Source organism: Arvicanthis niloticus, chromosome 17 (assembly GCF_011762505.2).
Source record: "Arvicanthis niloticus isolate mArvNil1 chromosome 17, mArvNil1.pat.X, whole genome shotgun sequence".
NCBI lineage: Eukaryota > Metazoa > Chordata > Mammalia > Rodentia > Muridae > Arvicanthis > Arvicanthis niloticus.
In genome coordinates, this window is record NC_047674.1 from 30,097,142 (window position 1) to 30,125,126 (window position 27,985).

Below are 27,985 nucleotides of genomic sequence, written 5' to 3' on the forward strand. Positions count from 1 at the left end.
GTGCTGGCAAGTAAATGCAAGCAGGCTAAGAAGAGCAAATCTTCTTCCAATGTCCAATGCAGGTCTCCAGCAGAAGGTGTGGCCCAGATTAAAGGTGTGTACCACCACACCTGGATCTGGGACTTGTTTTGTCCCAGGCTGACCTTGAACTCAGAGATCTCCTTGCCTTAGTCTCCTGGGATTCATAGCCACTATGCCTCAAGATCTCCATGCCAAGATCAGTAAGTCATTACAAAGAGACCTGAGAGTCCAAAGCTAGAAACTGACAGAAAGGCAAAGGAGTCGATAGCTTTCAGATACAAAACCACCTTAAGTTTTTGGAAAAGGATGTGGCTGCTGCTGGAGTCAGGCTACAGGGTCAGAGTTGAGCTGTACAGCTGAATCCAGCTGCAGAGGTAAAAGGGCAGGATCTGGTCCAGAAGAACAAATGGGTGGATGGATACAGATCTAGATTAACAAACAGCCAGGCAGATGGTAATTTGAGTAGCCTGTGTTAACAAGCCGTGACAAAGTAGAGCTGAAGCCCCTGGGAGAGCTGGGAGTTGTCAGGTTCTCAGACAGACCCACACAGGATGGTCAGACGACAGGTTAGTGGGGCCGTCAGCATTACAGTCATAAGTCTCTGCCCTCTGGGGTCCTATTTCCCTGGCCTATGTACCTAGTATATTCTCAGGAACAGGTTTTTGTTTGTTTGTTTTGTTTTTTTGTGGTATGCTACGGACGTGATAGTTGCTGTTGTGGTTCTACCAGTGCTTTGCTTTCCTTTTTCACGGCACACCAACAGCTTGGATCAGACATAGCTGCTGATAACTGTCTCTCTGGCACCACCGTGAAATGAAGGCAGTGGCTGTTCTGCCCCATCCCCAGCACCAAGAATGACTCTGGATTAGGTAAATTTGTTACGTCACTTGTGTTTGACAAGATATCTGACAGAAGGAACCTGATTCAGAGGAATCCTTTTACTGGGGATTACAGTTTGAGGGTATTAGGTACCTACCACACAGTAGGAGGTAGCTGGTCTCATTGCATTCATGGTCAGGAAGCAGAAAGCAATGAATGCTAGCACCTCTCTTACAGTCTTTTCATTCTGTCTGGGACCCCAGCACATAGAATGATGTCACCAGCATTCATAATGGGTCTTCTTGCCTCAGTTTAATTAACCCATATGGCAGCTGACAACTGTAACACCAGTCTGAGGGCATCTGAAGTCCTCTTCTGTCCTCCATGGGCATGAGACAGCCACATAGGGCAAAGGTATATACAGTCAAAACACTTATGCACATAATAAAATTAAAAATAAAGGGGCTGGAGAGATGGCTCAGTGGTTAAGAGCACTGACTGCTCTTCCACAGGTCCTGAGTTCAATTCCCAGCAACCACGTGGTGGCTCACAACCATCTGTAATGGGGTCCAGTGCACTCTTCTAGTGTGTCTGAGGACAGCTACAGTGTACTCATATAAATAAAATTTAAAAAAAAATAATAAAAAGAGAAAAATGATGTTTTGTGAAGGATAAAAAGAAGTAATTCCATTTAATTATCTTTTTAACACTAGGCTCAAGATTAATTTCTTTAGTATTGGCCTGCTTTATATTGTTCCCCTCTCATCCTGAGATGCCTTTTCCTCTATCCTTTAGTTAATATTATTTAGTTAATAGTGCAATGAGACAATAGATAGTCATTAAATATTAGCATACAAGAACACGTTCGAAACACGAAGTGGAACTCGGTGGTAGGATTGCAGGTTTAACATGTTCCATGCCTTCGATTCACTCCCCAGCATCAAACCAAAACCAAAACCAAAACCAATGAGCCAAGCAAGCAGACAACAACAGAAACCCATGTATTGTATAAATGATTTCAAGTCACCACTTATCCAGATACAAAGTAGTCTTCATTACATCCATTATTATTTGGAACAATACTATGTGATATCTTGACAACAGATACAGGTTTAGCTTTTCTCATACAAGATGTTATAAAGTGATAGTTACCACACGACAAAATATTCGAATTGGAAGGAGCTACTTCCTAACTCTGAAATGAAGGCAGCCTGTCAGAAAAGACTCATGGTGTGGAGTGTTTCTAAAGGCAGGTGAGTTATGGTTCCTTCCTAGAAAGCCAGAGCTCTCTCACAGAACAGGCAGGAAGGCAGAGGGCTCCAAGGCAAACTCCCAAACTGGAAGTACAGTGTACCAAAGAACTCCCTGGAAGAGGTGTGAAGGAGTCATGTTTCACTTCGACCCCTTTGGATTACCTGCTAAAAGCTCAATCATAATTACAGTAAAGTGTGTTAAGATCAGAAATTGAGTAAAAATTGTTGTGGTGTTTGACAGGGATAGAACAGAGCCCATTGAACTCCACCTTGGATTCAGAAGGGCCTGTCCTCCCTTCCTTCTTTTTGTTAGACTTCCTAGTGGGCGATTGCTACGTTGAACACATCCTCTAATCAAAAGCAACTTTTGTGTTTGGTCTCTTTGGTAAAATGTCCAGGCGACTTCATTCCAAATCTGTCATTACCAGGCCATCGTTTTCTTTTACAAAGCCCATGGGACTCCATCTTGGGTCAGTTCCTTCCTTTCCTGTGACGTTTGCTTGATTTATGTCTTCTAACTTTATTTTCTTGGTGTCTTGAAATAACCGAGTCACTGGTTCCACCCTGCTCTTCTCAGCTCCCTGCGTTAAGTGATCACTTGCTTCCGGGTCTATCGGTGCGGCAGGTGAACGAATAGCGGCTTTACTCAGCAAAAATCCCATTGGGACCGCTGGTCAGACATTAGGGAAGTGTGAGGCCCCCTCTTAAGTAGTGGGAACGTTTCTCCAATGGGATTACTGAAAGAAAATCAATAACAAGTGAATGCAGTAGGAACACCCACAATTTCATTGCGATGTCTCTCTGAGGGGAATGCTCTTCCAGTGGTGAGAACACAGGACTACACTCCACCCTCCAGTGTTTACGTTTTCTTTTTCAGCAAAAGATTTTATTTTTATTCTCAATCACGTGCCTGTGTGTGGATTTGTGCGTGCAGGTGCAGTGCCCAGAGAGCCCAGATCCTTGTAAGCCGCCCGATGTAGATGCTGGGCGCACGGATCCTTTACAAGAGCAGTCAGTACGCACTCTTCTGTGATGGCCTGGCTCTCCAGCCCCCTTTACATTTATTTATTTACAGTTTCTTTATTTATTTACATTTTCTTTTTGGGAAGTAATGTAGGGCCTATTGATTTCCTTGAAGGTCTTCTAAAACTTACATCCACGCTCCCTTTCTTTCTCTAGCTATCTGTAGGTGTGGGTGCCACAGTGTGCATATGTGTGTGTCTAAATCAGAGAACTACTGAGAACAACTTGTGAGACTCAGTACCCAGGGTCTTCATGTTCTACCTTGTGGTTCCTAAGACTGCCAGGCTTGGTGACCAATGCTTTTATTCACAATGACAACCTCCTTGAAAGTTATTTATTTATTGCACATGAGTATTTTGCCTGCATGTATATATGTGTACTGTGTGCATGCCTGGTGCCCATAGAGGCTAGCAGAGGGCATTGGATCCCCTGGAACTGGAGTTGTGAGCCACCATGTCGGTGCTGGAAACCAAAGCCAGGTCCTCTAGAAGAACAAGTGCTCCTAACTGCTGAGCCACCTCTTCAGCTCCAAAAGTTTGTTTTTGTTTTGTTTTTTTAAGAGAGATTTTCTTGATTGTATGTTTATTCCATTTCAGAAAAATAATTGAACTTCTCAACTTCTCTCAGTCCTATCTATAATTCTTGCTAATAAAAAATTTCATTACTACTAGGTTAAGTAAACAATCACCAAATGTCCTTAGCTACCAGAAAAATTCAAATTAAAACTTTGTTGCAATTCTATCTTGCCCTGTCCACTGTCAAGGAAACAAATGGCAACTGACAGGCTGAAAGGCTGAAGAGGCAAGGGGAGGAGGAGTCCTTAGTCATCACAAGCAGAACGGACACTGGTGGACCCATTATGGAAGTCAGTACCGGGGCCTTAAGAAACTTAAACTAGCCGGGTGGTGGTGGTGCACGCCTTTAATCCCAGCACTTGGGAGGCAGAGGCAGGCGGATTTCTGAGTTCGAGGCCAGCCTGGTCTACAGAGTGAGTTCCAAGACAGCCAGGACTACACAGGGAAACCCTGTCTCAAAAAACCAAAAAAAAAAAAAAAAAAAAAAAAAAAAAAAAAAAAAAATCCATAGGAAAGTCAATTCCTGCCCCTGGGAGACAGAGACAGAGCATCTTTGAGGCAGGCTAGACCAGCTAGACTAGCCAGCTCCAGGAACCTGGAGAGATCCCGTCTTAATAAATAAAAGCAGAGAGTTATCAAGCAAGACACCGAACGTCAACTTCAGAACACCCATGCAGACACATAGGTCAATGTGTTTCCATTTACACATAAACACACATGCACGCAAAAAAACAAATATACACACACAAAAAAGAATAAAAGCATTAAATGACGTGAAAGAAGAAGAGGGGACACTGGGGAGGGAGGAGAGGAACAAGTGGGGGGGGGTTAAATAGGAGGGAAATACAAAACAGGATTTTGCAGTTTTATGTAGGTACATATGTATGCAAATGCCATATAAGCCCATTTTTGCATACTAACTAAATAAATTTTAAAATTGGAAGCAGACATTTTAGGCATGTAAATAGGCAGAAAAAAGATATAACCCGTAACCAAGAGGCCAAAGAAGCTAATAGAAAGAAATTTAAAAATATCATGAATTACAGGATTCAGTACACATGTACTTTAACATAGTCAAGCTATTTTACATATTCCCAAGATAATGGGAGAACAAATATACAGAGAATATGTGTGTCTCTGTGTGTATACATACATACATACAAAAACCTATCTATCTATACATACATACATACATACATACATACATACATACATACATACAGGGTTTCTCTGTGTAGCTTTAGCTGTCCTGGAACTCACTCTGTAGATCAGACTGGCCTTAGACTCACAGAGATCCACCTGCCTCTGCCTCCTGAGTACTGGGATTAAGGGCATGTGCTACCACTGCCCAGTTTAGACAAGATATGTTTTATAATGGAGGATTTATTTTTTTTTAAAACATCAAACTTTCAGCAATAAAAAACACAATTTTAATTTTTATTGAGACTTATTTTTATGTGTATGAACGTTCTGCCTGCATGTATGTGTGCACTGTGTGCATGCAGTACCTGTGGAGACCAGAAGAGGGCAGAAGATCCTTTGGAACTGGAATTAGAAGGTTGTGGCCTTGAACCTGGGTCCTGTAGAAGAGTAGCGGCCAGTGCTCTTAACCACTGGGCTTGCTCTCTCCCCAACCACCTCTCTTTCTTTTTGTTTTGGAAACTGGGTCTCATGTAGCCCAGTGCATGTAGTTCAGGGTGACCGTGAACTCACTGGAGATGATACTGACTTTGAATTCCTGATCCCCCTGCTTCTTCCTCCAAAGCGTTCTCATTACAAACAATACCACAAAGTCTGGCACCAGGAAATAGTTTTCAGCTGAAGAGCTGTGGCTGAGGTTAACTCCAACCAAGAGTGGTTTTTATGGGAGAAACCTATAGTACACATAAAAGAATCAAAAATTTAAAGCTAAAATGTGCAAAGACGTTAAAATTTAACCCCCCTCAGGATAAAAATGACAATCAATAAATGGGCTAATGAAATGGGCCATTCTCAAAGAAGAAACATATACGACCAGTAAATGTTTTGAAACATGCTGAAAAGCATTAGCCACTAGGGAAATGCAAATTAGGGTTCTACCTCACCCCAAATCAGAATAGCTCTCATCGTGAAAACAAATTACAAGTGGTGGCAAGGATGTGGATGTGCCCCTTAACAGTGCTGGATGGCAAGCATACTGACCTGAACTCAGTGTGAAGACTTCTCTAAAAACCAAAAACAGAGCTACCTATGACTTAGTGTTACTGCTTCTGACATGCCAGAGGTCTTCATATGCTACCACAGGAACATTTGAACATTCATGTTTATTGCTGTGCTATTCACAATAGCCAGGAAACGGATCCAGCCTAGACCTGAACAGATGAATCAATAATGGAAATATTATACATGTACTATGAAGCTTTACTCAAGTATAAAGAAAAATGAACTCACAAAATCTGCAGAAAAATGGATTTGGCAAATTATTTTAAATGAGATAACCTGGACTTGTGAACTCAAACGCCGTATGTTCTTTCTTGCATGCTGATTCTAGCTTTAAATGTTTAAGTAGGGGGTATGTACGGGTGTGAGTGTGGGTATAGCTCATGAAACTGCAAGGTGAGGGGGGAAAGAGTGGTTTAGGGGTAACAGAACACTGTGACATGAAAACAGGCAGGGATCACTGGAGTGGGACAGCAAAAGAGAGGGGATGGGAGAAAAAGGGCAGGAGGAACAACAGAAACAAGTTCTGAACGCTAACGCCACAAGGAAACCTATGTACTTTGCGTCCTAATAAAATAAGTGAAAACAGGGTAAAAAAAAAAAAAAAGCTTCTGGCTAAGATGGGTAGAAGCGGTAACGCACTCACAAAGCAGTAAGACCTATCACACTAAACTGAAAAAAGAAAAAAATGGCAGCATAGCGCACTGCTCTTTTCTTTCCGTTTAAAAAGATTAAAGATGCCATTTTAATGCAGTTGGATAGCCAGAAATACCACATCAGGTAAGAAAAGGAGGCCCAAATCTGCTCACTGGTAGGAGCCAAACTTGGGGTAAAAACTTCAGACACAGCATTTAACATCTCAGGAGGTTTTATATCCTTCCTTGGTTTTCATCGTCAGGCTTGCTAGAGAGGACTGGCATGTAGAGAAGAAATACCAGCCTGGCATGGGGTAGATAATTGCTGGGTGTGACATTTCCCAGGTCCATTCTGACCCGAGTAGACGGGTGGCTAGGTGCCCCGATCACCGGGACAGATCGGCTCCCGCAGGGAGGTTGCAACAGGGCACCCCACCTGAAAGGTCCCATAGCACAGCTTCCTGACGATGGCGCCTCACCTGAGCAGCTCTAGGGCGTAACCGCCTCCTTCAGCCACGAACGCCTGAGGCTCCTGGGACCTCAGCAGGTGCTCTAGGGCTGGGCGACGGCCACCGCACATGCGCGTCTCCGCAGCCTCCGCGCAGGGGCGGGCTGAAGGATGGTTACTAGGAGACGGGACGCACGGGTCGGCCATCTCGGCGCTGCACGGCCGTGCGCCTGCGCGGCGCGGATGGGCCAGGAAAAGGCCTCAAGTCGGAGCCCTGAGGCGGGCCGGCGGCTATCTACGTCGCTACGTGCTCGCTCCGGTGCGCGTGCACGATCCGTAGTTTCCGCGAGAGGGCGTGTCGAGCCAGGTACGCGTGCGCACGGGGGCTAGGGCGTGCCGGACGGAAGTGGAGCAGAGGCGCCCGGGAGGTGGAAGGAGAGCCCCACTCAGGTACAGAGCGTGAGGGCGGGGCGTCGGCCAGCCCGGAGCTAACCGCTCCCGCCCTCTTCCCCGCTACGCCCTGCCGAGCGCCCGCCTCCGCCGGGGCGGGGTTCAGGGGGCGGGAAGGAGGAGACTGGGGCGGAGGATGGAGGCTGGGGTGGGGCTGGATGCCTCGCAGGGCCTGAGGCCCCCCTCAGTTGCTGGGATGAGCTCCGGGGAGGACGACGGCCCGGGAGGCCGGGGGAGGGCTGCGGAGCTCCAGGGAGAAGCCGCGGAGGTGCGCTGGGCTAGAAGAGAGCCACCCCGGGGCGGCTGCAAGAGGGTGGGGAGAGCCTGTGGGTGGTCCAGGGTGGGCATCGCTGCTTGGGTGGCTGCGTCCTGGGTAGTCCGCCGGATAAGATGGCTTCTAGGAGCAAACCTTATCCTACTTTCAGGGGAGTTCACGGTTAAGCACAGTTCCTATGGTGACCGCTTCGCTGCCTGCCTCAGCTTGGTTGTTGGGGGACTGTTTTGCTTAGAGACACTGAAGTGAAGCCCTGACATTTGGAAGCTCAGCCGGTCTGTTCCTGAACCCCTCAGTGTCTCCTCAATCTCTTCTTTATAAACTAGGAGGCAGGTGAAGGCAGAAATTGAGATATTGCATGAAAAAAATCTCATAATCGTTTTATAGTTTGTATAGAGAGAGGAAAGGCAAGGTAGGCTGGCTTTTGAAAAATTATTCGTCTCAAATAGGCATCTGTCATGCACTTGATACCTTAAAATGCCGAAGTGTGTATGTTCATAAGATATATTCCCTCAGTCGATTTAAACTTTAAGAAAGGTTTGCACGAGTGACAGTGTTCGGTGTTTTCTCTAAGCCTCTGCAGATGTCCGTGTCCCACTGTATTTTCAGGATTTCGAGTACATTTTGTTCACTTTCAGGAAATAAAGTCATAGTAATTTCGGAATAGAATAGGTTAAGATAAAGGAAAGTTATCACATTTAAGTGTGCCTCAAGAACAAAACAGTTGTATTTTTAATTAATCAATGAACTAAATCCTTCTGTCTTAATTATTGAGAAAGAAATAAAATAAATATCACATCAGTCAGTATTCCTTTCAAACCCCAAACCTCGATATTATTTAATGGCAATTTTAAAAACAGGTTTTACTTACTTTCCAAAGAAGAATCACTGTTGTAGTCCAGAATATAACCAGGCAAAGAGAGAGTCTCTGGGTTTTGTTTTCAGTCTTCTGCCTACTTTGTTTAAAAATAATTTGGGTTTAAAGTTTTCCACAAGTTGGGTCCTTTAGAACAGGTGTTATTTATTCCTCACGAATCAGCTGCTCTTCTCTTTGCTTGATCCCTATACTGACAGTGTTAGCCACTTCCTTGCTTTTCCTAATAGCTTTATCATCATCTTACGCTAACACACATCGTACAGTCTGGAACTGTATAAGTTATGGAACTTTATAAGGGATTGGTAACAGGTGTTCTACAGCTTCTGGACTCCACACTTAGAGATTGTATCCTTATTGCTTCTAGGTAGTTTGCTGGTTAGTGTTGCATTGTAAAGGTATGCCACAATTTACTGTTGGTGGACAGTAGGTTTTAAAATAACTGACAGGGTTATGGATACTAAAATATATGCCTCTCATGTTTTGAGGAGAGGCAGTTGGAAAGGTAGTTCTTTTGTTTTAGTTACACCTTTTGTGTTTGTCTTAAGTTACTAATCCCTTTGGTCCAGAAAAGCCTTCAGAGAACAACTAGCCCCTTTCTTGTGTTTCTAAGGTTTTGATAAACACTGCTTCTCCATTGTTTCATGCTGCACTGAGGACATAAGTTATTTCTTTAGAGACTGGATTGTAGAAAGGAGATGAGCTTGGAGCTTGGATTGGAATAACTGGAAAGATTTTGTGGTTTACCTTAAGAAAAGTTTAAACTTTAATGACTTAAAATTTTGTTTGAAGTGAGTTACCAAAAGATAGTCACTTATTTTTGTCATAAACACGGCATTCATAACATTTTTGTATGGTTATCCACATCTGGTAGGCAATTCTATCCTTCTTTGATGAGTCTGTAAATCTAACTTTTGGAGAGAATTGTAAGAAAAGAAAGCAAAACTTTAACCCTAGTTTAGCTTTTGCAGAACCAGTTTTCAGGGCTGAATTGAAAATACTTCAGTATTTTTAATTATTGTATCAATATAATAGACACTTGCCAAATATATATCATGTGATTCAGTTTGCTTAAGAGCAACAACACTTTGTATGTTGTGTGTGCCTGTGTATGTGTTATATGCACGTGTATACATGTGTGTGAAGGCCACAAACTGATGTGGGTATTGTCCCTCAATCCCTCTTTACCTTATTTATTTTTAAGGTAGCACCTCTCACACCTCTGAGTTCAGCTAGTCTGGCCGACCAGCACGCCCAGTGATCCTCTTGTCCCCTGCTTCTCTCCAGTGCTAGGATTACAGGCACACACAGCCACTGCTGTGTCCAGTCTTTTTTTTTTTTTTTTTTTTTTTTTTTTTAACAAGGGGCTGTGATATGAACTCTGATCCTCATGTGTATACAGTGTGTACTCTCCTGACTCTGATGATACATCTTAAAAATAATTTTTAAAAGTTAGTAATAAGTGGAAGGGGAGTGACTGGAAGGGGATGGGGGAAGTTAGTATACAAGTAGTCTGTTTCATCATGACATTTCATGCACATATATTGTTGTATCTTGATCCTGTATACCTCTCTCCCCTTCCCACCTTTTGTTGATATTTTCTAAGCATATAATCTTAACTTCTATTTCACTGAAAAATTAAAGTCCCACTAGATAGGAAGTTCCTCAGATTTTACCTCTTATTTAAAATTTCACTTACCTTTTCTTTTCTCATTCTTGTGTCAGAGTACAGTGTACCTTCTACCTGGATTTCCTCATGTTATTCACCTTTCTGCCCTTTCACCAATCAACATTCATTTATGCCTTCATTGTTTCTCTGCTGTAGGGCTTTGTTATCTGCAAAGACTTTAGGGAATGCTTTCTTTAAAAAACTTCAGTGTGTGTGTTTGTATGCACAATGTGCATCAGGAGGTCAAAGGACAACTTGTATGTCTGTTTATGTGTATGTGTGCTTGCACCTTGCATACTTGCTTGCCAGGGTATATGCTTGCCACAGTGCACATTCGGAGATCAGAGGAACCTGTGAAAATTGGTTCTCATCTTTTACAATGTGGGTCCCGGGGGATCAAACTCAGGTCATCAGGCTCAGGCACAGTGCCTTTATCAGTTGAGTCATCTCACTGGTCCTGGCCTTAAGGAATTGTTGAAGTGGTTTTGTGTATGCAGGTTAGATATCATTCATCGGAAATGCTTAAGATCAGAAGTGTTGCTGTTTCAGAGTTTGGGGACTTTGGGATATTGCATGTATATGATACATTCCAGGGATTAGGGCCAAATATAAACAGAATGTTAATTTATGTTTCATATGAACCTTATATCCATGGCCTGAAGGTAATTTTCTGTAACACTTTTGGTATACTTGGGTTTTGACTTTGACCACTCTCCTGAGATCAGGTATGGAATTTTCCTTTGTAGCATCAGAACGTTTTGGAATTGTGAGGATTTCAGGTTTGAATTTTCAGACTAAGGATGTGCAGACTTTATTTGCATTTTCTTGAGAGACACAGTACTTGTTTGATTCTGGAAGGGGTCTCTTGAAAAGAATGAAGCATACTTTTCTCCTTTAGGCAGTGAAACTTCTACAGTCTTAGTCTTCCTTTAACTTTTATTCTGCCTCTTTGGCTCTTGCAGCTATGCCGATTAAAAGCTTACATTTTATGTTTTGATTTTTAATCCTTACTCATTTATTAGTCCTCTTCAGATTTATTTTCATTCCTCCACAGAAACTGCTTTAATTAAATTTTATTATTTTAAAAATGTTTTATTAACTCTAAATATTTATTCATTGAATAAATACAGGTGTTTCATAGAGAAATTTTGGTGGATGTTTTTCAAACATAGCAACCAGACAACAGCCTAGACATCTTGGAATTTATATCCCAGTAGAAAAAACAAATAAATAATATAAGTTCAAGTATCGACAAGTGCAGTAGCCTGAGTGGAGAGTGATTGCAAGAGAACCTGCTTTAAGGAGGAAATTGAGGGAGAAAAGACAAAGAGCTGAGGTTTCGAAGGTGTCAGACAGGCTGAGGAGAGAATATTCCTGGCAGGGAAAAGTAGGAAGAGCATACAGTGGAATGGAACACATCCTAGCTCATCTGCATTGTTGAACCAAACACCGAGTCCTAGGTAGATTGTAAACAACAGATATTTAATCCTAACGGTTCTGGATGCTTATTAACAATACCTTATTGTTGTTTCCTCATGGTACAAAGTGTGAGAAGCCTGGGGCTTCTTCTATAAAAATCTATGACCTATAAAAATCATGACCTAGTTTATTTTTTAGTGCTAGGAACTGACCCCAGGGCTTTAGGAATGCTACCAACTGGCTCCAGTATCTCTTGACGTCATCATTCTGGGGATAAAGCTTTCATCATATTAACTTGAAGGACATACAGTTTTTCAGGTCAGAGCAACCCATGAAAGGAACAGAAAGATAAACAGTAAAGGTAATTGATAAGTGAAGAAAAAAGTACCAGATCTTTAAAGAGAAGACACCAACTCATACAGGGCCTAAAGAAGTTTAGATTTTATCCTAATTGTAGTAGAAAGCCATTGGAGTGTTTTTGAGCAAACTCTATAAACATTTTAAAGTGATTACTCTGATTTTAGGGTGAAGAATAAGTTTTATAAAGCAAGGGAAGGAGCAGGAAGACCAGTAGGAAACTTGTAATTCTAGGTGCGGGGAGGGTTGTACCTGGGTCTAGGCCCATCATACAGTGTGTAGAATTGGATGATGTCTTATGATTTCTATTGCTGTGAAGAGACACTATGACCATGACAACTATATAGGACAACATTTAATTGGGGCTGACTTACACTTCAGAGGTTTAGCCCATTTTGATCAAGGTGGCAAGCATGGCAGCATGCAGACATGGTACTGGGGAGGCAGCTGAGAGTTCTGCGTCTGGATCTGGAGGCAGCATGAAGAGGTAACAGCACTGGGCCTGGCTTGAGATTTTGAAACCTCAAGCCTACCATCAGTGACACACTTCCTCCAACAAGGACACACCTCCTTATAGTGCCACTCCCTATATGCCTAAAATGGCCATTTTTTTTTTTTTTCAAACCTCCACATTTTCACTCCTTGGCCTCCATAGGCTTATAGCCATATCATAATACAAAATGCACTTAGTGCAATTTCAAAGTTCCCATAGTCTACCATAGTATCAGCACTGCTTAAAAGTCCAAAATTCTAAAGTCTCTTCTGAGACCCATGTAGTATCTTATCTGTAGTCCCTTGTAAAATCAAAATGAAAAAAACAGATCACATGTTTCTAACATAAAATGACACAGGATAGACATTACTGTTCCAAAAGTGAGAAATACTGGACTAAAGCAAGACTGAAAACCAGTTTGGGGCAAACTCTTAAACTCTGAATCTCCAAGTCTGATGCCAAAGTCCTCTTCAGATCTTCAGCTACTTTCAGCTTTGTTGACTGTAATGCACTTCTCTCATGGGCTGGTTCCACTCCCTGTTAGCAGCTTTCCCCAGCATGTAGCCCATGGCTCTGGCATCTTTATCATTTTGGGGTCTCCAGAGCAATCCAGGCTTTGCCTTCACAGATTCATCATGCAGGGGTCTTTCTGGGCTTCCATTCAGACACCCCTGCCACTGGACTGGCCTCAATGGCTTTTCTTAGTTGAGGAGAGAGATTCTATAACTCCTTTCTTGTACCCTTGTCTCTAAAGCCAGAACCATGTTCTGCTGCTTGCTGGGGCTAGGACATGCTTTCTGTTTTGATTGTTTGCTTCAATGCATAAGTTTGGCTGTCCTGGAACTCACTCTGTAGACTAGGTTGTTCTTGAACTCTGAAATCCACCTGCCTCTGCCCTGCAGGTGCTGGGATTAAAGGCATGTGCCACCACACCCAACTCTATAAACTTTTTAAAAATCTCTTTTTATGTTTCTTGAATTCCTTTTCACAAGTCATAAGCTTGGCTGGGTCGGGTCTTGTTCTGAGATCACCACTCCGCTATTCCACTTAGCATCAGACTTCTCTTTAATCTGCATACATGTCCTGGTGCTCCTTTTCTCCTCAAACTGTACATTTTGTAGTTTTTCCTTCCCAGTGTTCTCCTTTTCACTATAGATCTATGGTATTATTGGCCACCAATAAGGTCAGACACAGTCAGCATTAGGCTGTTTTGAAATCTCAGCTAACACAACCCAAAGCTCTTTGGTTTAGCCTCAGGCAGACTTTTCAGACATAAGCAAAAAGCAGCCACATTCTTTGATAAAATATCACAAGAACAATCTCTAGGACACATACTAATAATATTCTCCTTTGAAATCTTTTGAGCCAGACCCCAACAGCTCAAATCATCCTCAGTACTACTGTCTTCCACGTTCTTATTAGGATAGCACATTAAGCACTACTTAAAATCCCCAATCACTTTTCTAGGCTGAAAACCCAAAGTGTTTCATATTCCTCCAAATAAAACATAGTTCTGCCTATCACAGCAATACCCCAGTCCCTGGTAACAACTTTTGTCTTAGGGTTTCTATTCCTGTGAAGAGACACCATGAGCATGGCAACTTTTATATAGAACAACATTTAATTGGGGCTGGCATATGCTTCAAAGGTTTAGCGCATTAAGGTCAAATTGGGAAGCATGGCAGCACACAGACATAGTGCTGGAGAGGTAGCTGAGAACTCTGCATCTGTAGCTACAGGCAGCAGAAAGAGATAGTAATACTTGGCCTGGGTGTGGAGGGACAGGGAAGTGGGAAGAAAGTGGAGACGGAGCCCACGAAGATGCCAGGAGTCAGACTCTGAAAACCAGCATCAGAGTACAGGTCTAACTTTATTGTTGATCACATAAGTTTATCTATAGCTTTGTTAGCCAATTAGTATATGTTTATGTATTCAAGAGCAAATGGGGTGGGGATGGTGCAACCTGTGTTGCTTAGCAGAATCAGACTCCCCTGTCCATGAGCCTGTAGGGGAGGATCCAATCCCCTGGGGAGATTTCCATGGAGACTGGAAGCAGCCTCTGCCCTGGCCTTGAGTCCTTTGTGTTGTCTCACTGGTATGCTGGGATCCATGTGAAATCACGTACAGTGGATCTCGACTCTTCAAGGAGCCTTGAACTTGGGGCGCCTTGCTCTCCATCCCACTTCTTCCTCCACCAGGTTTATCTCTACACCCCCACAGGTTTGAGCTCTGACACCTCAAGCCCACCCCTAGTGACATGCTTCCTCCAGCAAGGCCACACCTACTCATAGTGCTACTCCCGGGCCTAGGATGGCCATTTTTGTTGAAACCACCACAGATGGATTTAGGATATACATTTTGGAGATAGAACCAACATAACTCGTTGATATATTAGGTGAGAGTCAAAAAAAGAAAAAAGTCAAAGACACCCTCCTTTTTATTTTATTTTTTATTTTTAACCTTGGGCATGTACACTCTTGATGGTGGCTCATCACGGAGATCTGGGAAGAATACGAGGCAAAGGAGAGCTAAGGGCAGGCAGTGAGGGAGTTCAGAGTTTTGTTTCAGACATCTTAAAGTTGCTGTGGCAGTGAATATCCAACGAAAGCAGCACAGTGTTAAGCAGGCTTGTTCATAGGTCTTTGGGAATGGAAAATAGTATTTTCTAAATATTCTAATATCTAAATAAGTAGGTATTAGAGATCACTGGAATATGGAGGTCATCTGTATAGTATGTGAAATGGGAGATATTTAGAAAAGCCGCTGTGTGGTCTGGCTCTGCCAGCTATCTGTGCTGCCCACCATGTTCCCACACTAGAAGTGGCCAGAGGCCAAGAGCATCCCACGAGACGTTACTGGGATGGCTGGTTCTGCCAATTAGCTCCATGGAGACCATGACCCAAAGCATGGATCTTGGGCTAACTCCATCATCCTCATGGTTCTCTGCTAAACCCCAGACGATACCCACCACGCTCGCGGTTCCTGGTAGAATGAAGACTCTTAATGCTTAAAGATTATCCAATGGATTTATATATTTGGAAATGTTCAATATACAACATAGCCAACCAATTAGAATTGTTACCCAATATCTAACCTTTTGATTGAAATTGCTACCCAGGACTGCTAGAGATTCATGGTTCTTCCTCCATGTTGTTTCCTCTCTCCTTCTCTTTTCCCCTCCCTCTCCTTTTCCTCCCAACTCCTCACTCCGCCTACCTTTTGTATTACTCAATCATGGAGTTCCACTGCAAATAGAGTGTAGCTGGAAATATCCTGCTACATATCACCCTTTCTGTTAGAATAAAAGAAAAAAAAACTTTCCCTCAAAATATAATTAGAGCACAACTATTACAAATTTGTAACAGTAAGGTACAAGATAGACCTAATATCCAGTCCAACATTATTGTCAATAAAAAGACCATTGTCATCTATCTTAACTTAAAAGACTGTAGTTCTGTACCTGGCTTATGTCTTGGGTTTAGAATGAATGCCATCTGAAAACCATCCTTTCAAGTCAGTTCTCGCAAAGTAAATAACCTGGGTTGGCTATGAGACTATAAGTCTTCAGCCCCATCAGAAATCCAGAATGGGTGAATTAACTGAAGATATGGGAAGCACAAAGCATAGCTTTCAAAACTTAGACAATTATATAGACCGCTGATTACCTGGGCAGTCCCTTATACTTCAAAACGTCAGAGCATCTGATCTTCAGCCTCTGGCCCAGGATCATCTGACAGACCTAGTAATGCAAAATTTCTAAGGGCTGATTTCTCTGTCTAGGTAGAGATTATCAGTCAGCTATTTTGCATAGAATGTCCTATTTCTGGACAGTAATTTGTTTGTAGATGAAAAGAGGCAATACTTGCCTAGTGGTTGTCTCACCACTACTGGAGTAACTCCAAAGATGCTCAGTTTTTTCTTAGAATCCAAGAAGGGGAAGCTGTCAGGAGCAGACAGGTCTCTAGTCAAATGATCTTTAATAAAGAAATATCTGTACTGTCGATTCTGTAGACTTTTGATGTTTTTGAAAAAAACTATCTATATAAAGCAATCTGGACTTGTCTGTTAATTAATCTCAGTTATTTCTAATTAAAATCTAGAAAACACCCTAACAATAAACTTAGAGCCATGAATTTGCTATTGGGCCCTTAACTCACATTGCTTAATCATCTAAAAACAGTTAAAAAAAAAAAAAACAGTTAAAGAAGGACTGGGTCTAAGCCTTGTATGCACAAATTTTTGAATCAATAGAAGAATTTTATACCAAATAAACCCTTGAATTTGTATCAAAATAAATTCTGTAACAAAATAAGAAATTATGACTTCAGCTTAGTAACAATTATAAATATTTCTACCAATAGATTGTGGCTATGTGATCAATTCTAACTATTCCTCTCTGTTCCAATAAAAAACATTACTTTTCCCTAGAAAGACAGCCTAAAAATAGCCACTTCAGGTCCCAAGCCCAGAGATTTGGGGTGCTGATCTTCATAAGTTCTTCAAACTGAATCTGAGCATTGAGATAATTGAAGAGAGGTGGGGGGGGGAGGGTAAATAGGGGAGTTAGTTTGGCCTTAAGAAGGCCACACCAGTGATTGATAAGCCTCTGATGTCTATGTCTTAACTGGATCTAGCTGGAAGTCCAGGACATCAGGAGTTCAAGTAGGTCAGCTCAGCATGTTTGATGAGGAGATTCACTAAGGTTGTATATTCTGTAATATACAAATTTTAGTATCATCAAGATAAGTTTTTGTTTGATTCTCTGGAATCTAGTCTTCTGGAGGCCTACCTCTGTCATATCTAACCCATATAAATCTGGGAGGTATAAATACATCAGTCACCTTTTCTAAAAACACACAGACAGAACCTTTTTTCCAAATCAGCATATCCTTGAGCCAGTAACCAGAAAAACCTTTATACTGACCTTTTGTCCAGAGGAAAAACATAGTTACACATCTCAAAATCACACCCATTTTGAAAGTTAATCTAAAACAAATGAAGTAACTAAAGTACTGTAGGTGCCTATTCTTAGGCCTTTCCTGTTTGCCAAGCAGGATGAAACCCAAGATTCCTGTGGGGCCCACATAAACAGAATTTGAGTATCCTGTGAGGCGTATTAAAGCAATATATCGTATACCATTTTTAACACAACTGATTCACACTTCTATCTATTCAGCTCTCTAACTAGAGCAGCTTGTAGTTATACACTATACTCTCTACTCTGGAGTCAGTGACAATTTCCCCTATCTTAGTTCTGAACCACATGCTAGATTCCCCACATGATTCAAATAAATCTGTTTATAAATCTTTCCTAAAAACAAATAATCCCTATGTTGTAAATTCACAGTTAAATCTATGTTGTAAATTCACAGTTAAATCAGTATTTGCCCCAAGACAGGGGCTTTTTTTTTTTTTTTTGGTTTTTCGAGACAGGGTTTCACTGTCTGTCCTGGAACTCACTTTGTAGACCAGGCTGGCCTCGAACTCAGAAATCCGCCTGCCTCTGCCTCCCAAGTGCTGGGATTAAAGGCGTGCACCACCACCGCCCGGCTATCACAGTTGCTTTTTTTTATTTGGCTCTCTGACTCAGAGCAGCCAACTATGTTAAACTGTCTGTCCATAGGTCTCTTCCTAGAGCCACAGACAAATTTTCCCTGCCTATCTTTGTTCTGAGCTGCAGGCTAGATACCCCACATGAATCGTGACAAAACTGTTTCTAAATCGTCCCTAAAAGCAAATAGTCTCTCTGCCCTAAAGGTAGGTTACTTGATTCTTTTCCTAACAAGAAGCAGCCTGCAATTTCCCACAGCAGGGTACCTGCCTGCAAGCAGTTTCTTTTCTTTCTTTTTAAAAAAGATTTATTTATTTTATTTATATGAGTAAATCGTACCTGTCTTTAGACACACCAGAAGAAGGTATCAGATCCTGTTATAGATGGTTGTAAACCACCATGTGGTTGTTGGGAATTGAACTCGGGACCTTTGGAAGAACAGTCAGTACTCTTAACTGCTGAGCCATTTCTCCAGCCCTGCAAGCAGTTTCTTCTGTTTCAAAGTTCCCAAACTGGAGTCATATGACTCGTCCCAGCGCTACTCACTCACTTTTTTTTTTTTTAAATACAACTATAACTCTCAAGTAAATAATCTTAAATGTCTAGTGAGTTTGTACCCGGTGTTGGTGCGCCATCTGTAATGGTGATATTTAGAAAAGCCACTGTGCGGTTCAGCTCTGTTAGCTGTCTAGGCCACCCACCGTGTTCCTGCACTAGAAGTGGCCAGAGGCCAAGAGCAGGCCAAGAGCACCCCAGAGATGTTACTGGGGCAGCTGTTTCCGCCAGTCAGCTCCATGGAGACCATTGCCCAAAGCATAGATTTTGGGTCAACCCCATCACCCAGACGATACCCACCATGCTCGTGGTTCCTGGTAGAATGAAGACTCTTAATGCTTAAAGATTATCCAATGGATTTATATATTTAGAAATGTTCAATACACAAGATGCCCGACCAATTAGAATTGTTACCCAATATCTAACCTTTTGATAGAAATTGCTACCCAGGACTGCTAGAGATTCATGGTTCTTCCTCCATGTTGCTTCCTCCCAACTCATTTTTCTTACCTCTTGTACTGCCCAATCATGGGACTCCACTGCAAATGCAATGTAGCAAGAAAATATCCTGCTACAAGTTTGGAGTGTGGAAATTGGCAGGCCAGGCACTGAAGTTTCAGATTTACATCTTTCTTTACTACCCACTGTATTGTCTTGAAAGCTAGGGGAGGAATGGTAGCAACTCTGGCATGAAGTGTCAAGTAGGTTTTCTTATTTAATTACTAGACTCACCTAATACCTATTTTTGTGGAATCCTCACTTGATTTTCAGTTTACCAAGGAGAATAAAAAGTTTAGTTTTGTTAGCTTAGCATACTGCTTTTAGAAGCCTTCATGTTATATAAAGAACTCTAGAGGCTGGAGAGATAGGTCAGTGAGTGACATGATAAAGACTTGAGATTAGATCCTAAAACCCATGTGTTCTAGTTAGATTGTTATTGTTATGATGAAATAGCATGACCACAAGGGACTTGGGGAGGAAAGAGCTTATTTCCACTTACAGTTTGTATTGGTTGCTTTTTTGTTGTTGTGATAAAATGCCATAACCAAGGCAACTTATAGAAGAAAGGGTTTATTTGGAGCTTACAGTTCCAGAGGGTTGGAGTTAATGACCACCATTGTGGGGAATATGGCTGCAGACAAGCAGGCATAGTAGTGGAGCATCTGATAGCTCATCTCTGGATCCATAAACAAGAAACAGAGCACATGGCAGAGGCTTTTGAAATCTTAAACTTAGCCCCTCCCCCAGTGACATGCCTCCTCTAACAAGGTCACACTTCTTAATCTTTTTCAAATATCCACCAACTGGGAACCAAATATTCAAATGACTGAGACTTAACAGGGGATATCTCAGTCAAGCCACTGCACAGTTGTAGTCATAAAATGAAGGTAGGGTAGGAGATCAAGGCAGGAACCTGGAGGCAGGAACTGAAAGAGACCATGGAGGCATGTTGCTTACTGGCTTGCTCAGCCTGCTTTCTTATACCATCTAAGACCACTTGCCCAAGAGTGATACCACTCACGTGGGCTGGGCCCTCTCATATCAATCATTAATGCAGAAAATGCTCTACAGACTTGCCTACAAGCCAGTATGATAGAAGCATTTTCTCAGTTGGCTTCTCCTCTTCTCATATGACCTTGGAATGTGTCAAGTTGACAAAAACCAGCCAGCATACCTTGTAAAGCCAGATGGTAGCAAAAGCATGGAAGGTGTATTCAGGAGAAACCCTGGAAGCTTATGGGCTAGCTAGCATGGTAAATGCCGCAACAGACAATAGACCCTGTGTAAAACAAGGTGGAAAAGCTAGGGCTGACACTTGAGATTGTTCCCTGTCTTCCTCCACTTGTGCAGACAGACAGACAGACAGACACACACACACTTTAGACAGAATGGTAGGGGCATAACTTTTGTAAAACCCAAATGAAAAGGACCTCACCGATCCGTGGAGAACTGCAGACGCACCCCAAATCACTCACGAGAAACACAACTTGATGCAAATTGCAAGAGGTTTACTGGCTAGCCAGGGCTGTCTTTCCTTCAAGCCCGCGCAGGGGCAGCGGAATTCAGCAGCAGAACAAAAGAAGTTTACAGCTTTTAAGGGGGCATCTACAAACCAGGTGGGGGTGGAGTTAGGGAAGGGGGAAGGAGGGGGAACAGGTCACTAGGTCATCGATACATTTGATCTCAAATTCCTAAGATGGATGGTGTGTCACTTTATAATTGGCTATTTCGAACCAGTTTCACACCATATATCATGAGCTCCAGTTCAAGGGGGTCAGGCTTATCTCAAACTTTTAGCATCCTGGCACCAACTGTCTCAGGGCTGCTAGTTCAAAGCCCGGCCAAGCTAATCTCGGGCCCATAGCATCCTGACACCATGAATCTTAAGGTTTGTTTAGTTAGGGCCATCTGTTCAAATGGTCAGCTAATTTCCTGGGACTGAGGCGACACAGTGTTTGACTTACAGGTTTTTATGTCTTTGCTTTTAAGAGTAGGGTTCAGGGGATCAACTTATGATTTTTCTATCTTTCACTTTCAGACATTGCTTTTTAAGATTCAAGTAAATGTGTAAGGAAGATATATCTAGAAAACATGAATACCTAAATTGTTGTTTAATAAGTATATTATGGAAGTATATATGGAAGTCTTGTTGATAACATCATCCTCATAGAATAAAAAAACAGAGATCTTGAGAATATAGAGTTCAAACTGAGCCTTAAAATGTTAGTGAACAAGAGTGTTTCTAGGTCTTTGTATTAAGGATGTGTAGAATAGTTCTTGGAGGTGTTAGTCAGGAGATAAAGTTGTCAGAGTGGAAGGGAACAAATTGTGAAGAACTTTGTATGTTGGGCAAAAATAGATCTTAGCAATTAAAGCCAATAAGGACTGCAGGGAAACTTTAGAGTTGCAGGGTATCACTGTATACAATGAATAAGAATCTCCATTTAATAGCACTCCTTTGTAATTCATATATTCACCAACATTTAAAAACGAATTGCCAAAGTGAGAAGTTGTTTCTTCTGCTTTTCTGAGTCAAATTGTTTGTAAATAGGAACACACTTGTCAACAGAAACCGAGTGAGAAGTGGTAGGATTTTTATATATCTCATAAAGTTCTTTTTTTTTGTTGTTGTTGTTTTGTTTTTCGAGACAGGGTTTCTCTATGTAGTCCTGGCTGTCCTGGAACTCACTCTGTAGACCAGGCTGGCCTCGAACACAGAAATCTGCCTGTCTCTGCCTCCCAATCTCATAAAGTTCTAAATGATTCATAACTTCAAGTAGTCTGTAGATATGTGCTGACATTCCAGGTGGGGTAGTAGCTAGAAATGATTAGAAATGTATTTTCTATCTTATTTAGGGAAAGGAAAGAAAAGGAAATAGATCCGCTAACCAGTCTGCACAGGCTTGTTAGCGGGGATATCTTGATTTTATAATTTCCTCAGAGTAATGTTGGAGAACAGCAACTGTGTTGAAGGAAAGCTCTAGCACAGCGGTTCTCAGCCTTTTCAATGGTGTGACCCTTTACTGTAAGTTCCTCGTGTTGTGGTGACCTTAACTATAAAATTATTTTGTTACTACTTCATTGTTGCTGGTTGTATTAGAAATGAGGCGCTCAGCTAGCTCTGGCTAGCTGCCATCTAATTTCCCACTCGAATGCTCAGCACCAACCAGAGCTCCAGAATCTCACCACCCAGCTCTCTAAGTTCCCACTGGCGGGTCACTACCACGCCATTTCCGTGCTTCAAACTCCCACAGCCTTTGAGGATCATGCAAACCCAGGCTTTGCCGCCATACCTTTCTCTCTCAAACTCGGTTATGTCACCACGAGAAGAAAACACCACACATGGAACAATGGTAACTCAATCTTTGGGCGCAACAACTAAAACCTAATCTTGTAAACCTTATTAAATCTAATCCCTCTGGTGGCGGATCCTTAATTCACCATGATAGCGAGAAAATCTTCCACTATATCTTGTTCATACGCTCACCCTTGTCCAAAAGCCTTCTTCTTCTTCTCCTCCTCCTCCTCTTCCTCTTCCCCCTCCCCCTCCCCCTCCCCCCTCCCCCCTCCCCCTCCCCCTCCTCCTCCTCCTCTTCCTCCTCCTCCTTCTCCTCCTCCCCTTCTCTTCTCTTATCCAGCATGGAAGTCCCTCCTACTCGCCCAGTGATTGGCTCCTTTTTATTCATAGGGGATTGGTTCACAGGAAGTCACCTGTATGAGTATGTGACTCATTTTTTGTTTGCAACCCCTCCTAGGAGAGCAGAAATTAACATCAAAATGAAGACTGCACAGAGCCATCCACAACACTTCAGAAGTATAATTTTGCTACTGTTATGAATTATAATATATGAATTATATAATAGATAAATTATAATCTGATATGCAACCCCCAAAGAGATTGAGACCCACAGACTGAGAACCTTTGGTTTAGGATGTACTTTGTAAATCAATCTCTCTCTCTTTCTCTCTCTCTCTCCCTCCTTCCCTCCCTCCCTCCCTCTCCATCCCTCCCCCCTTCTCTTTAGTTTTTTGAGATAAGGTTTCTCTGTGTAACAGCCCTAGCTGTTCTGGAACTTGCTTTGTAGATGATATCACAGAGATTTGCCTGCCCCTGCTTCCCAAGTGCTGGGATTAAAGGTGTATACCATTACACTCATCAGCAAATTCTCACTTTTAACACAACAATAGCCCTGAGACAGGAAGATATTAATACTTTTCTAAATGACATAATTTCTTAGATATATTGCTACGTAAAAATGCTGTGGAGCAGTGAACTCCCATGCTAACCTGGAAGACTTAGAACATGTGTTATTCTGTAACTGTGCATCTCTGTGGTAGATTCCCAGACATGAGAGAACTTGGATGGAAGCTAGATGTATACTTTTGTGTTAGTAGATTTTGTACAATTATTTTCCATAAGCTATCATTTTATACTACCACAAATGATGATATGTAATTGTGAAGTTAGGTTCTAACTTATGAGTTTAGGGAGGTGGCTCAGAGGTTAAGAGTGCCTCTCTTCAAGCATGAGGACCAGAGTTTGAATCCCTAGCACTCATTAAACAAACAAAACCAAAAACAAACAAACAAAAAAACCCATCCAAACAACAAACCAAACAGTAACAACACCAACAACAACACCCAAAGCTGAGGCATGGATTTATATTCCACTAACCCCAGCATAGGAGAATGAAGAGACGTGGGTCCTGGTGGCTCTCGGGCCGAATTGTCTTGCCGAAATGGTGAGTTTCCAGTTCAGTGAGAGACCTCTCTCTCAAAGCAGTAAGGTGAAGCATGATCACAGTGTCCTGTGGTCTCCACATTTATACACTCATATGCATATTAAGTGCACACACACACATACACACACACAGAGCCATATATACAACTCAATTGGCCTTTGTCAAGGTGGTGGTTAAAAGGAAGTCCTCACTATTGTTTTAATTCATATTACATCTTTCAAGGGTATTTTAAGTGTTTCTGTAAATATTCATATTCTTTTTCTAATATTTTTGGTAGAATATTTCTTTTGCCTTTTTATTTATAGAACTTGTGTTTCAAAGATTGTATCCCCTTATGGATGAGTAACAAATGATTGTTACTATACAATGGCAATAGTTAACATGACGGATGGCTGCCATATTTACAAATACAGGTCTGGAGTAGACTCTTATTTGCCATCAACTCTTATTTCTTCAGGAAAGTGATAGGACAGGGCATATATCTTTAAAAAGCACACTCACCACCATAGTGTTATTTGTAAAACATAGGTTTTTTTTCCTGTTGTTATCTTTCCCCGTTTTTAATTCTTGGAATTGTATTTTAGTTACATCATTTCTTTCTTCCCTTTCCTCTCTCCAAAGCCTCCCATATCCGCCCTCCTAGCTCTCCTTCAAATCTCTCTTTTCATCAATTGCCATTACATGCAAACATACATATTTGTATATACATACGTCTTTCTAACTATAACTTGCTGAGTTCATATACTGTTACTTGTGTGTTCTTTTCAGAGCTGACAGTTTGGCACTAGACAACCAATTGTTGGCTCTTCCCTAGGAAATACCATCTCTTTGGCTTACAGCTTTACTCAGTTGCCTATAGTTCTGTGTAGTGTTGAGGCTTCATGGTCTTTTCCCTGTCCAGTTTGGCAAGTTTATTGGTGTCATCCTTGCTCAGCTCAGATTTGTGGGTCATGTTGGTGAGACTTTATAGGTGTAGCTTCTGATGTTACTAGATGACACAGTCTCATAGCAAACTCCCTGATCCTCTGGCTCTTACAATCTTGCCCATCTTCTGAAATGTTCTCTGAGCCTTAAATGTGGGAGTGTTTTGTAGATGTATTCATGGGACTGGGCTCCACAACTCTTCATATTGATTGGTTGTGGTTTTCTCTAGTGGTCTCCATCTGTTGTAAAGAGAAGTTTCCTTAATGAAGGGTGAAGATTATACTCATTTTTGGGGTGTAAGGACAAATGTGTATAAATGTGTACAAATGTAGGGATTATGCTGGTTTAGTAAATTTGTAGAATTAGTAATTCTCTTCCAACAACAATGATTTCACTACCACTGATTAGTTATCTAGGTTTCCAGTATCAGGCATGGTATCTCTCCTGTTGAATTATCTCTTTTGTTTTGTTTTTAAAGATTTATTTTATGTGGGTGTGTTTGTGTTCACATGCATGCATGTGTACCAGGGTGCCCACAGAAGCTGGAAGGCTGCATCTAATCCCTTGGAGCTGGAGGCATATATGAGCTGCCTCCCTCACTTTGAATGCTAGGATCTGAACTGCAGTCCTCTGAGTAAGCACCCTTAACTGTTGAACCATCTCACTAGCTCCAGGTTTTATATAAAACCTTAAGAAAATATAGCTTGGTAAACTTCACTTTACTGATGGGAAAGTTACAAACAATAGAAAATATTATGAAATAGATTGTTACTAATTTTCAAAACTTGATGTGAGAAGTCACAGCTCTGTTTTAAACAGAGCACCTCTCATTCTTTTTGTTAGGTTACCACCAAAGAACATCAGTTTGGTCTCGGGGCTCCAGTTTCTGAAGCTGGAAGAAACCAGAATAGTTTCCAACTAGAACAAGAAGTGAGAACCCAAGACAGATTCATCTCTACACTGAAATTACAGGTTAGCCTTGGTTTATATATTCATAAATATTTTTCTTAATTTGGCATGTGAGTTTATTTTAGAACAAGATGTTGAGTAAATAATTACTAATTCAGAGCTTATTTAAATCTAGTGATCATTCAATCATTCAATTTGGGGTGGGGGGTTGGTTGATTGAGACAGGGTTTTTCTGTGTAACAGCACTTGCTGTCCTGTAGACCAGGCTGGCCTTGAACTCACAGAGATCCTTCTGCCTCTGCCTCCGAGTGCTGGGACTAAAGGCTTGAACCACCACTGCCTGGTTTCATTCAATTTCTATAATCACTTTGATATAATAGATTCAGAGTTAGTGAATGAAAACTATGTATTATGTAGTATTTTTATTCCTTTCAGGATCTTGTTATGTAACCCAGGTTGGCCTCCAACTCATAGCATTCCTTTTGTGTTAGCCTCACAAATTATAGAGTTATAGAGATGAGCCCATGCTAGACACATCAGCTGCCTTTTAAAAAAGATTTATTTATTTTATGTATATGAGTACACTGTTGCTGTCTTCAGACATACCAGAAGAGGACATCAGATCCCATTACATATGGTTGGGAGCCACCATGCGGTTGCTGGGAATTGAACTCAGAACCTCTGGAAGAGCAGTCAGTTCTCTTAACTGCTGAGACATCTCTGCAGCCCACCATCAGCTGCTTTTTAATGCAGAATCTTACTTAGCCATTTCCAACCATGAGAGATAGTGGCCATTTCTTTCGACATACATTGCTGTTAAATTCCAAGTGGTTAAATACTTATGATATTTAGCTAGCAAATGACAAATAGAATTTCTTTGAACTTCCAAGTTAGCAGGGATTTAAATGTAGTGCTCTGTGCTACAGGTGTGAGCTCATCCAGCACATGATATAATGAAGGCTCTTAAAACAGACCTTCCAGGGGCAGATATAGCCCAGTCGGGTGAGTACTTGCCTAGCATTCACAGAGCCCTGGGTTTGATCCCAGCACCATACAAACTAGGAATAGTAGAACATGCCTGTAATCCTAGCACTCAGGAGATAGTGGCAGGAAGATCAGAAGTTGAAGGTAATACTCAGACTTACAATGAGTTTGAGGCCAACCAGGGCCTCCGTGAGACTCTGCATGGAGATGGGAAGCGCGGACTTTGGGGAAGATAAAGTGGATTCATCATTTCCTTTCCTGTTTCCTTCTGGTAAATTCAGCCTCAGACTGTGTATGTGAGATATAAAACAATATAACTGTTTTCCCTTTCATTAAACGCAGATTCTTTTCTCATACAGTATAATCTGAATACAGTTTCCCCTCCGTTTACCCCTCCCAGTGCCTTCCCACCTCCTCTCCTATCCAGACCCACTCACTTTTTGTCTGTCACTAGAAAAGAACAGGATCCTACCAGATAACAACAAAATATAAAGTATCTAAAATAAAATAAAATAAAATAAAATATATCATATTGAAAGTTGGACAAGCCATACCCATGGAAGAATAAAAGATCCCCAGGAGCAGGCATAAGCACCAGACCACTCATTCCCATAGTCAGGAGTCCATAGAGTACTAAACTGAAAGCTGTGATCTCTGAGGTTCCTTGAGCTCTGAGGGGAGGGGTTTGATGAAGACATCTGTGTAGAACTGTGTGTGCCACAGTCTCTCTCTCTCTCTCTCTCTCTCTCTCTCTCTCTCTCTCTCTCTCTCTCCCTTCCTCCCCCCCCCCCCATAATGTCTGGCTGTGGGTTTCTATATTTGTCCCTGTCTGCTGCAGGAGGAGGCATCTCTGAAGATGCCTGGCTGAACAAGGTACTGATGTATCATTAGGAGCCATTTTAGTGTTACTCCCCACTGCAGTAGGTCTCCACACTACCCCTCAAATGCCCTTTAGTTCTAGCTGTCTCTCTGCTCATTATCGTCCTAAATCCCATATCCCACCCAAGCCTCCCATCCTCATATCTCTTACACTCCATTCACTCTTAATATTTATTCTGTTTCCCCCTCCCAGAGAGATGTGTGTCTGTGTCTGTCTGTCTGTCTGTTCCTTCCACTATGCCTATATTCTTTAAGCCTGTGGATTGTTGCTTGGTTATAATTTATTTAATGGCTAATATGCATAAAAAGCTAATGCATACAATGTGGACTCAAAAAAAAAAAAAATCCCAGAGAAACACAAGGCAGACAACTAAGGTAATAACTGCTTGCTTCAAAACAAGCAAATTAAAAAACAAAACAAAACTACAGAC

General features: G+C 41.8%; 2 protein-coding genes across 14 annotated transcripts in view; one reads left to right on the forward strand and one right to left on the reverse strand.

Moving 5' to 3' along the window:
* Window positions 1-1,822: 1,822 nt before the first annotated feature.
* C17H2orf15 (chromosome 17 C2orf15 homolog) lies at window positions 1,823-7,198 on the reverse strand. 4 transcript variants are annotated; one of them, XM_076915037.1, is made up of 3 exons: window positions 7,005-7,198; window positions 5,873-6,042; window positions 1,823-2,830 (listed from the first exon to the last, which is right to left on the reverse strand). In XM_076915037.1, the coding sequence occupies exon 3, from the start codon at window positions 2,753-2,755 to the stop codon at window positions 2,498-2,500; it is 258 nt and encodes an 85-aa protein (XP_076771152.1). In that variant the 5' UTR covers window positions 2,756-2,830; window positions 5,873-6,042; window positions 7,005-7,198; the 3' UTR covers window positions 1,823-2,497. The 4 variants fall into 4 exon arrangements, with proteins under 4 accessions (XP_076771152.1, XP_076771151.1, XP_034377502.1 ...); XM_076915036.1 differs by lacking the exon at window positions 5,873-6,042; XM_034521611.2 differs by lacking the exon at window positions 5,873-6,042 and having other exon boundaries at window positions 6,962-7,198.
* The window catches only part of Tsga10 (testis specific 10), a 95,086-nt gene continuing 74,261 nt past the window's right edge, over window positions 7,161-27,985 (forward strand). For 4 of the 10 annotated variants that reach the window (XR_013104649.1, XM_076915027.1, XM_076915028.1 and 1 more), the window contains exons 1-2: window positions 7,564-7,691; window positions 25,626-25,754. Coding sequence is in view for 3 of the 10 variants with exons in the window: in XM_076915027.1 (XP_076771142.1) it covers window positions 7,620-7,691; window positions 25,626-25,754 (201 nt within the window). In the remaining 7 variants the exon portion in view is untranslated. Of the gene's footprint in view, window positions 7,424-7,563; window positions 7,692-25,260; window positions 25,417-25,625; window positions 25,755-27,985 lie in introns of those variants that run through there. The other 6 variants (XM_034521579.2, XM_076915032.1, XM_076915035.1 and 3 more) reach the window with 3 other exon arrangements.